Consider the following 9,869-nt stretch of genomic DNA (forward strand, 5'->3'; position numbering starts at 1 on the left):
AAAAAAAAAAAAAAAAAAAAGAATTTCATGAACCGGCCGGGTGTGGTGGCTCACACCTGTAATCCCAGCACTTTGGGAGGCTGAGGCAGGCGGATCACAAAGTCAGGAGTTCGAGACCATCCTAGCTAACATGGTGAAACCCTGTCTCTACTAAAAATACAAAAAATTAGCTGGGCATGGTGGTGGGCACCTGTAGTCCCAGCTACTCGGGAGGCTGAGGCAGGAGAATGGCATGAACCTGGGAGGCGGAGCTTGCAGTGAGCTGAGATCGTACCACTGCACTCCAGCTTGAGCAACAAAGCGAGAGTCTGTCTCAAAAAAAAAGAAAGAAAGAAAGAAAGAAAGAAAGAAAGAAAGAAAGAAAGAAAGAAAGAAAGAAAGAAAGAAAGAAACAATTGCATGAATCTGGGAGGTAGAGGTTGCAGCGAGCCTAGATCATTCCATTGCAGTAAAGCCTGGGCAACAGAGCAAGACTGTCAAAAAAAAAAAAAAGAAAGCTTAACACTCTTCTCCCTGCCCCCTATTAAGAATCCTAGTTGGAGGCCGGGTTCAGTGGCTCAAACCTGTAATCCCAGCTATTCGGGAGGCTGAGGCACAAGAATCGCATGAACCCAGGAGGCAGAGGTTGCAGTGAGCCGAGATCTTGTCACTACATTCCAGCCTGTGGGCCAGAACCAGACTCTGTGTCAAAAAAAAAAAAAAAATCCTATTTGGAGATTAGGCACAGTGGCTCACCCCCATAAGGCCAACACTTAGGCCCAGGAGGGTGGATTTCTTGAGCCCAGGGGTTTGAGACCAGCCTGGGCAAAATGGTGAAACCCCGTTTCTGCAAAAATTACAAAATTTGGCCGGGCATGGTGGCACATTCCTGTTAATCTCAGCTACTTGGGAGACTGAGTTAGAGGATCACATGAGCCTAGGAGGTCAAGGCTGTAGTGAGCAAATATTGTGCCATTGCACTCCAGCCTGGATGACAGAATGAGACCCTGTTTCAAAAGAAAAATTAAAAAAAGAATCCTAGATCCTAGGGGGCTGGAATAACAGGGGAGTGGAGAGTCCTCTTTCCACTTTTCACACTTAGAAAGTCACTTAGGCTGGCAGGAGGGCAGTCACTGGAGCCCTTGAGACCTGGGAGAGGGCAGGTTTGTGGAACTATTCATTTGGGATTTTTCCATGCCACCTCCACCCCTCTGCTTCTCAATTGAAATTAACTTCAGATCTGAGATCTGAGGACTTTCACCAGCCAACCTGGGACTCAAAGACAGAAGACAAAGCAGGTTTGAAAAAGAAAATTAAAAAGTCAGAAATAAGGGCCAGGCAGAGGGTACAGATCTGTGTTGGCTCACACCTGTAATCTCAGCACTTTGGGAAGCCAGGGCAGGAGGATTACTCGAGCCCAGGAGTTGGAGACCAGCCTGGGCAACAAAGTGCGACTCTGGTTTCAATGAATAATACAAAAAATTAGCCAGGTGTGGTGGCACAGGTCTGTGTTAGTCCCAGCTACTCAGGAGGCGGAGGTGGGAGGATGGCTTGAGCCCTGAGAGGTCAAAGCTGCAATGAGCCATGATCGCACTATTGCACTCCAGCCTGGGTAAAAGAGCAAGGCCCTGTATCAAAAAAAAAAAAACCCGGAAATAAGATCAGAGCTCTCACCAAGTGGCAGTCAGGTGATCTAGAAAGAGCGTGGCACTGAGATGCGGGCACAGGCTTCTTTTGTTTGGAATGTACCATTTGGTGAATCAAAGAAGAAATGGACAAGTCTCCACTCAGACACTCAGAGTGGAAGGAGGAAATGGTGCTAATATTAAGAACAAAGAAACAGCTAACATTTCCCAGCCCTCACTATGTGCCTGCCAGGCATCGGCCTAAGCACTGCACGTGGCATCAGACTGAGGGTGGCTCCTCCTGCCCCTTTACACACATCCTCCCCTAGGGCTACACCTGCACCCTCAGCGTTGCCAAATCACATTTGCCTTTCCACACCCATGCCCACTGCCCTGACGCCCTTGCCCCTCTTACTCCTCCTGGCAAACTCCTATCCATTCTTTCTTCACGGGGTCCCTCCCAAAAAGGGTTCACTTGGCTCCCCAGCCATCTCTAGAATTCGAACTTCCTGGAGTGGGTTAGTGCCCATTTCCCTCCAATAGCCTCAGACAGAGCCTCCCACAGAGAGGGCAGTGAGACCCTGTACCACACCCAATTCCCCATCATGCTAAGGGAGCTGGCAAGGTTTCCGGGCGTTGCCACCCTGGTGAGGTACCATTGTGAGTACCACAAGGTACTCAGAGCAAAGTCCAGGTCCCTGAGCAGGCTGGCTGAGCGTAGGAGCAAGCAGATAGTGTGCTGGGTCTAAACTCTGATTTCGGACTGTGCCAGGGAGTGCCAGGCGATAAGCACAGAATTTCTGCAGATCAGGCCCGTCAAGGGCACCTGCAGGGCACAGGTTGGGACAGGAGCTGCACAATGCCAGATTCCAATGTTTTTCGTGCTCCAGAGATGGGCTAGCCAAGTTATTCCAGGCGAGACCAAGTCATCCAGGCGTCAGTGAGGGTGGTGGCTACCTCTCGGAAGACGAGAGAAACGGAGTCCAGACAAAGTACTGTCCAGTTGTCCAGAGCTAGATGTGCCTGAGGAGCCTGGGGTTCCCAGGGCTGAGAGGTGGACGGGGGTTGGGGGTGGGGAACAAAGCCGTGGGTGCTGCCTGGGGCCAGGGAGAGCTGGGCGGTGCACGGCTGTGGACAGGCTCAGCTGTGCACGGTGCAGGGGGAGGATCAGGGGCCAGTGTTACCTCTGCAGTCACTGCCCCCCAGCCCGAGTCCCAGGCCACCCAGGATGGTCTCGGACTGGCCGTCGCTGTACAGGAAGGCCGTGTCTATCTCGGTATGGCCTCGCTCCAGGAAGGCGCGCGTGACTGCGGCGCTGGTGGGCGCGTCCATGCGGCGCCCCATCTCCATGGCGCCCAGCACTGTGGCGGGCCGGGCCCGCGATAGCTGCCGGGACATGACGGCGGCAACGGGATTCTGCGACAGCCCGGGCGCAGCGCGCAGCGGTCGGAAGCACCAGCCCCGGAGCTGGCGGCCGCGTGGCTTTAGGGACTGGCTCGGGCCCCGCCCACCGCGGAGTGGGGTTGAGGGCGCGGCAGAAGGTGCCCAACACCGCCCACGCGCTGGACTCCGCGCTCAACCACGAGGACCGTCTGCACTTGCACCAAGCAAGAGGCGAAATGGCTGTGGCTTCCTACCGGTGACTCACGTCTTGGCGATTTTAACACTCCTCAACGTCCGCAAGGGTGAGGGGGTCCAAGGGTGGCGACGATCCCCAAGGGCGGGGACTCCTCCCTGCCCCGTCGCCCCCCATCCCTGGGCCTCGCCCGCCCGGGAGCTGTCCCAGGTCTCTGTCTCCTCCAGGAGGGAGCTTAAGGAGTGAGGTGGACCTAAGGGCTGTTCCACCTGCCTGCCCTGCGGTTCAGGAGGACGAGGCTTACCAAAGGCTTAAGACAGAGTCCCCGTGGAGTGACATGGTTAAAGTCTTGAAAGAAAAGAACTGTTGGCATTGAATTCTGTACCTAAGTGGAAAAAATAAAAAAATAAAAATAAAAATAAAAAACTGACTGACTGTGGTGACTTACACCTGTAATCTCAACACTTTGGGAGATCAAGGCAGGAGAATAGACTGAGCCCAGCCTGGCAACATAGGGAGGCCCTGTCTTAAAAGAAAAAAAGAAAAAAGAAGATAGAAAAATGGACCAATGCCCAGCTGCAGTGTGCTGTAATAGCTCCATTGCACTCTGCCCTGGGTGACAGAGGGCAAATCTGTCTCCAAATACAAAAGAAAAAAAAAAAAAGACAAATAGACAGATGGAACAAATGAAAAACCAACAGCAAGATTAATTTAAGCCTAATCATATCAATAATTACATTAAATATAAATGAAAAAATACTTACAAGTAAAAGGCAGAGATTGTTAGAATGGATAAAAAAGCAAAACCCAACTATATAGTAAATATTAGAAAACTATTGAAATATATAAACAGAGTGAGTGAACAGTAAAAAAGATGGACCAGGCATGGTGGCTCACGCCTGTAATCCCAGCACTTTGGGAGGCCAAGGGGGGCGGATCACCTGAGGTCAAGAGTTGGAGACCAGCCTAACTAAAATGGAGAAACCCCGTCTCTACTAAAAATACAAAATTAGCCGGGTGTGGTGGTGCATGCCTGTAATCCCAGCTACCTGGGAGGCTGAGGTAGGAGAATCGCTTGAACCTGGGAGGCGGAAGTTGCCGCGAGCCGAGATCGCACTCCACTCCAGCCTAGGTAACAAGAGCAAAATTCTGTCTCAAAAAAAAAGAAAAGAAAAGAAAGGAAAAAGGTAAAAAGATGGGAAAAGACATACCTTGACAAAACTAAATTTTTAAAAATTGGAATGGCTACGTCAATATCAGACAAAGTAGATTTCAAAACAAAAAATACTGGCCCACACAGTGGTTGACACCTGTAATCTCAGCACTTTGGGAGGCTGAAAAGGGAGGATTGCTTGAGCCCAGGAGTTTGAGACCAGCCTGGGCAACACAGAGAAATCTTATTTCTACAAGAAAAAATTTTTAAAGATTATCACAATGTGGTGGCATGTGCCTGTGGTCCCAGTTATTCAGGAGGCTGAGGTGGGAGGATCAGCTGAGCCTGGGAAGTCAAGGCTACAGTGAGCTGTGTTCATGCCACTGCACTCCAACCTGGGCAGCAGATTGAGACCCTGTCTCAAAACAACAACAATAGCAACAACAACAACGACAAAAACCTACCAAAGACAAAGAGGGACATGTCATGACAAAGAGGTCAATTAACAAAGAAAATATAATCCTCAATGTATATGCAAATAAAAGTAGAGCATCAAAATGCATGAAAAGCAATAATAGAACTTAAGAAGAAATAGACAAATACAAAATTATAGTTGGAGGTTTCAACACACCACTCTCAACAGTTGTAGAACAGTTATCAGTCATAATTTACAGAAACTCAGTAAAGGTATACGAGACTTGAACACGCCAGGCGCCGTGGCTTGCACCTGTAATCCCAGCACTTTGGGAGGCTGAGGTGGGTGGATCACGAGGTCAGGAGTTCAAGACCAGCCTGGCCAAGATGGTGAAACCCCGTCTCTACTAAAAATGCAAAAAGTTAGCCAGACGTGGTGGCGCGGTAATCTCAGCTACTTGGGAGGCTGAAGCAAAGAATTGCTTGAACCCAGGAGGCAGAGGTTGCAGTGAGCCGAGATCGTGCCACTGTACTCCAGCCTGGGTGACAGAGCAAGACTCCATCTCAAAAAAAAAAGAAGACTTGAATAACGCTATTTAACCAATTCCACATAAACAACATGAATGAAATACCCAGCAACAGCAGAATGTGCATTCAAGTGCACATCCACCAAGATATACCGTCTTTGGAGGCATAAAACAAGTCTTAATACATGCAAAAGAGGCCGGGCGTGGTGGCTCACATCTGTAATCCCAGCACTTTGAGAGACAGAGGCAGGGAGATCACTTGAGGTCGGGCGTTCCAGATCAGCCTGGTCAACATGGTGAGAATCCATCTCTACTAAAAATATAAAAAATAGACAGGCATGGTGGCATGCACCTGTAATCTCAGCTACTCGAGAGGCTGAGGCAGGAAAATCACTTGAACCTGGGAGACAGAGGTTGCAATGAGCCAAGATCATGCCACTGCACTCCAGCCTGGGCAACAGAGTGAGATTCCATCTAAAAAAGAAAATAACAAAAATAAATTAACAGGCCGGGTGTGGTAGCTCACGCCTGTAATCCAAACACGTTTGGAGGTTGAGGCAGGCAGATTACCTGAGGTCAGGGGTTCTCTAGACCAGCCTGGCCAGTATGGTGAAACTCCATCTCTACTAAAAATACAAAAATTAGCCGGGGGTGGTGGCTTATGCCTATAATCCCAGTTACTCTGGAGGCTGAGGCAGGAAAATTGCTTGACCCCAGCAGGTGGAGGTTACAGTGAACCGAGATCGCACCACTGCACTCCAGCCTGGGCAACAGAGTGAGACTCCGACTCAAAAAAAAAAAAGAAAGAAAAGAAAAGGGGAAAAAAAGAAAAGAAATAAATGAACACATAAATTTCAAAGGATTTACATAATACAAAGTACATCTCTGAACACAAGGGAATTAAACTAGAAAATAATAACAGAACTTAGAGCCTGAGAAGGAGCTGAAAATAAGTAAATAGGTAAATAAATAAATAGAATAAAAAGGAAAAATAGAAAATAATAACAGGATGATATCTGGAAAATCCCTACATATTTGGATTTTAAATTACCCATGGATCGAAGATGTAATCTCAAGGAAAATTAGATCATATTTTGAACTGAATGAAAGTAAAAGCATGACATGTCAAATTTTCTGAGATGCAGCCACAGTAGTGCTAAGAGGGAAATTTATAGCATGACTTTGACATTTAAAAGAAGAAATATCTCAAATCAATAATGTAAGCATTCACTTTTTTTTTTTTTTTTTTGAGACGAACTCTTCCTCTGTTGTACAGACTGGAGTGCAGTGGTGTGATCTCTGCTCACTGCAACCTTGGCCTCCCAGGTTCAAGCAATTCTCCTGCCTCAGCTCCTGAATAGCTGGAATTACAGGCATGTGCCACCACACCTGGCTAATTTTTGTATTTTTAGTAGAGACAGCATCTCGCCTTGTTGGCCAGGCTAGTCTCGAACTCCTGGCCTCAAAGGATCCTCCCTCCTCAGCCTCCCAAAGTGTTGGGATTACAGGCGTGAGCCACTGCACCTGAGTGGGTCTTTTCTTTTATTAAGTTGTAAGAGTCCTGTCTCTTTTCTAGCTACAAGTTCCTTAACAGATACGTGATTTGCAAAATACTATCCCATTCTATGGGTTGTCTTTTCACTTTCTTGATAGTGTTCTCTGAAGCACGAACATTCTAAACTTTGATGGTGTTGACTTTACTTTTTCTTTTGTCACGTGTACTTTAGGTGTCAATATCTAAGAAACCACTGCCTAATCCAAAGTCATACTTACTCCAGTATTTTCTTCTAAGAGTTTTACAGTTTTACCTTATACATTGAGGTGGCTGATTCGTTTGGGTTAATATTTTGTGTATGGTATGGGGAAAGGCTCTCAAACTCCTGCAGTCAACGCCCGCCACCACCCCCGGCTAATTTTTTTGTGTTTTTAGTAGAGACGGGGTTTCACGTGTTTAGCCAGGATGGTCTCGATTTCCTGACCTAGTAATCCGCCCGCCTCGGCCTCCCAAAGTGCTGGGATTACAGGCGTGAGCCACCACGCCCAGCCTCACTTTCTTTATGCAGTCTTTAAAGCAAAAGAGTTCTAAACTTTGATGATGTGTAATTTAATTTCTCTTTTGTTGTGTGTGCTTCTGAGGAACAATTGCCCAATCCAAGGCCACAAGATTTATCCCTATATTTTCTTTTTCTTTCTTTGAGACACAGTCTCACTCTGTCACCAAGACTGGAGTGGCACAATTTTGGCTCGTTGCAACCTCTGCCTCTTGGGCTCACATGATTCTGGTGCCTCAGCCACCTGAGTAGCTGGGATTACAGGAGTGTGCCACCATCGTGGCCCTGTATTTTTTTCTAAGTTTTTATAATTTTAGCCCATAGATTTAGGTCTATGACTCATGCTGTGTTTATTTTCTTATGTATGGTATGAGAAAGGGGTCCGACTTCATTCTCTTACTTGCAAATATCTAGATGTTGTTGAAGATGGTTATTTTCTTCTTCTTCTTTTATTTATTTATTTATTTATTTATTTTTGAGACAGAATCTCGCTCTGTTGCCCAGGCTGGAGTGCAGTGGCACGATCTGGGCTCACTGCAAGCTCTGCCTCCCAGGTTAACACCACTCTCCTGCCTCAGCCTCCCGAGTAGCTGGGACTACAGGTGCCCACCACCACGCCGGGCTAATTTTTTGTATTTTCAGTAGAGATGGGGTTTCACTGTGTTAGCCAGGATGGTCGTGATCTCCTGACCTCGTGATCTGCCCACCTCGGCCTCCCAAAGTGCTGGGATTACAGGCGTGAGTCACCGCACCCGGCCTGAAGATGGTTATTTTCCTTGTTGAATTGTCTTGACACTTTTTAAAATTAATTGACAATATATGAAAGGGTTTACTGCTGGAGTCTAAATTCTAATCCATTGATTTATGTCTAGCCTTATGCCAGGACCACCCTGTCTTTAGCACTGTAGTTGTTTTTTTTTTTTGTTTATTTGCTTGTTTTTGGTTTTGTTTTGTTTGGAGATGCAGTCTCACTGTGTCACCCAGGCTGGAGTGTAGTGGCCTGATCTCGGCTCACTGCAACCTTCCTCTCCCAGATTCAAGCAATTCTCCCTGCCTCAGCCTTGCGAGTAGTTGGGATTACAGGCGCCTGCCACCACGCCCGGCTATGTAGTTTTGTAGTAAGTTCTGAAATCAGAAAGTGTCAGTCCTCCAACTGTGTTCTTTGTCAAGCATATTTTGGGTATCCTGGGTGCCCTGAATTTCCCTGTGAATTTTAGAACCAGTTTTCCAATGGCTGTGGTCTCAAAAAAAAAAAAAAAAAAAAAAAAAAGCTGGCTGAGCGTGGTGGCTCGTGCCTGTAATCCCAGCATTCGAGGCACCAAGAGGGGCATATCAACTGAGGTCAGGAGTTCAAGACCAGCCTGGACAACATGGCAAAACCCAGTCTCTACAAAAATACACAAATTAACCAGGTGGGTGGCTCACACCTGTAATCCCAGCTTCTCAGGAAGCTGTGCAAGAAAAATCACTTGAACCCAGGAGATGGAGGTTGCAATGAGCCGAGATTGCGCCACAGCGCTCTAGCCTGGGAGACAGAGTGAGACTCCATCTTGAAGAAAAAAAAAAAAAGCCAGTTGGGATTTGGACAAGGATTATGTTGAATTTTCTCACCATCTTGGGGGATTTTGTCATTTTAAGCAATTGAATTTTGGTGTGCTTTATTGTCCAAAGATAACTGACAGACCACCGCACATCAGGGAGAATCTATGTTGTATGGATAAAAAGAATCAGGGGTTGACTTCTTTTTATAAAGAATAAATTTTGTCTGTAGGGTGTCTCCCTCTGGCCAGCAAATGGGACTTTTCTTGGGGTCAGGCTTTTGGATGAGTAGTGTTATCTAAATTTCCAAGTTGGGCCCCTTTTATCATTTTAAGGGGCTCCTCCAAGTATTGCCTGCTGCCCTGCCCACGGCTGGAGGGATTTTGCTGCAATGGTCAAACAGTAACCACCACACCTGGGATTTTCCTTTCCCAGCCTTGAGTGCCTCCTGTTTGGAGTAGGGGTGTAGGGGTGTTCTGAGGAAAATGTGGACCCCGCTGCCCTTGCCCCCAAGCCCAATAAAAAGAAGCCCAGAACCACCACTGAGAAAGTTGTGGATGAAAAGACAGGAGGCTTTAGCTAAGACAAGAGGAAAGCCATTGCCGAGATTATAGAATATTAAAAATGTTCCACATTAATACAGTTTGAATGTTTCCTCCGCTTCAAATCCCATGTTGAAATGTGACCTCCAGGCCAGGTGCTATGGCTCACGCCTGTAATCCCAGCACTTTGGGAGGCTGAGGCGGGCAGATCACGAGGTCAGGAGTTCGAGACCAGCCTGGTCAACACAGTGAAACCCCATCTCTACTAAAAATACAAAAATTAGCCGGGGTAGTGGCGGGCGCCTGTAGTCCCAGCTACTCGGGAGGCTGAGGCAGGAGAATCTCTTGAACCCGGGAGGCAGAGGTTGCAGTGAGCCAAGATCGTGCCACTGCATTCCATGTGGGTGACAGAACTAGACTCTGTCAAAAAAAGAAAGGGAAGGGAAGGGGAGGGAGGAGGAGG

The 9,869-nt window shown here is 47.4% G+C and overlaps 2 protein-coding genes across 3 annotated transcripts in view; both read right to left on the bottom strand.

Annotated features, from left to right (window-relative positions):
- LOC108515264 (aflatoxin B1 aldehyde reductase member 3) overlaps positions 1 to 9,869 on the bottom strand; it is a 23,369-nt gene that overhangs the window by 4,582 nt on the left and 8,918 nt on the right. The window lies entirely within an intron of this gene.
- LOC108515268 (aflatoxin B1 aldehyde reductase member 3-like) lies at positions 2,333 to 3,554 on the bottom strand. Its single transcript, XM_017851984.1, has one exon. It carries the CDS (start codon positions 3,000 to 3,002, stop codon positions 2,772 to 2,774), a length of 231 nt encoding a protein of 76 aa, XP_017707473.1. The 5' UTR covers positions 3,003 to 3,554; the 3' UTR covers positions 2,333 to 2,771.

The sequence above is a fragment of the Rhinopithecus bieti genome, unplaced genomic scaffold (assembly GCF_001698545.2).
Source record: "Rhinopithecus bieti isolate Rb0 unplaced genomic scaffold, ASM169854v2 scaffold_33652, whole genome shotgun sequence".
Taxonomy (NCBI): Eukaryota; Metazoa; Chordata; class Mammalia; order Primates; family Cercopithecidae; genus Rhinopithecus; species Rhinopithecus bieti.

Excerpts from the sequence above, each read along its gene's own strand:
- LOC108515268 (XM_017851984.1), bottom strand. The coding sequence starts at position 3,002 with ATGTCCCGGCAGCTATCGCGGGCCCGGCCCGCCACAGTGCTGGGCGCC.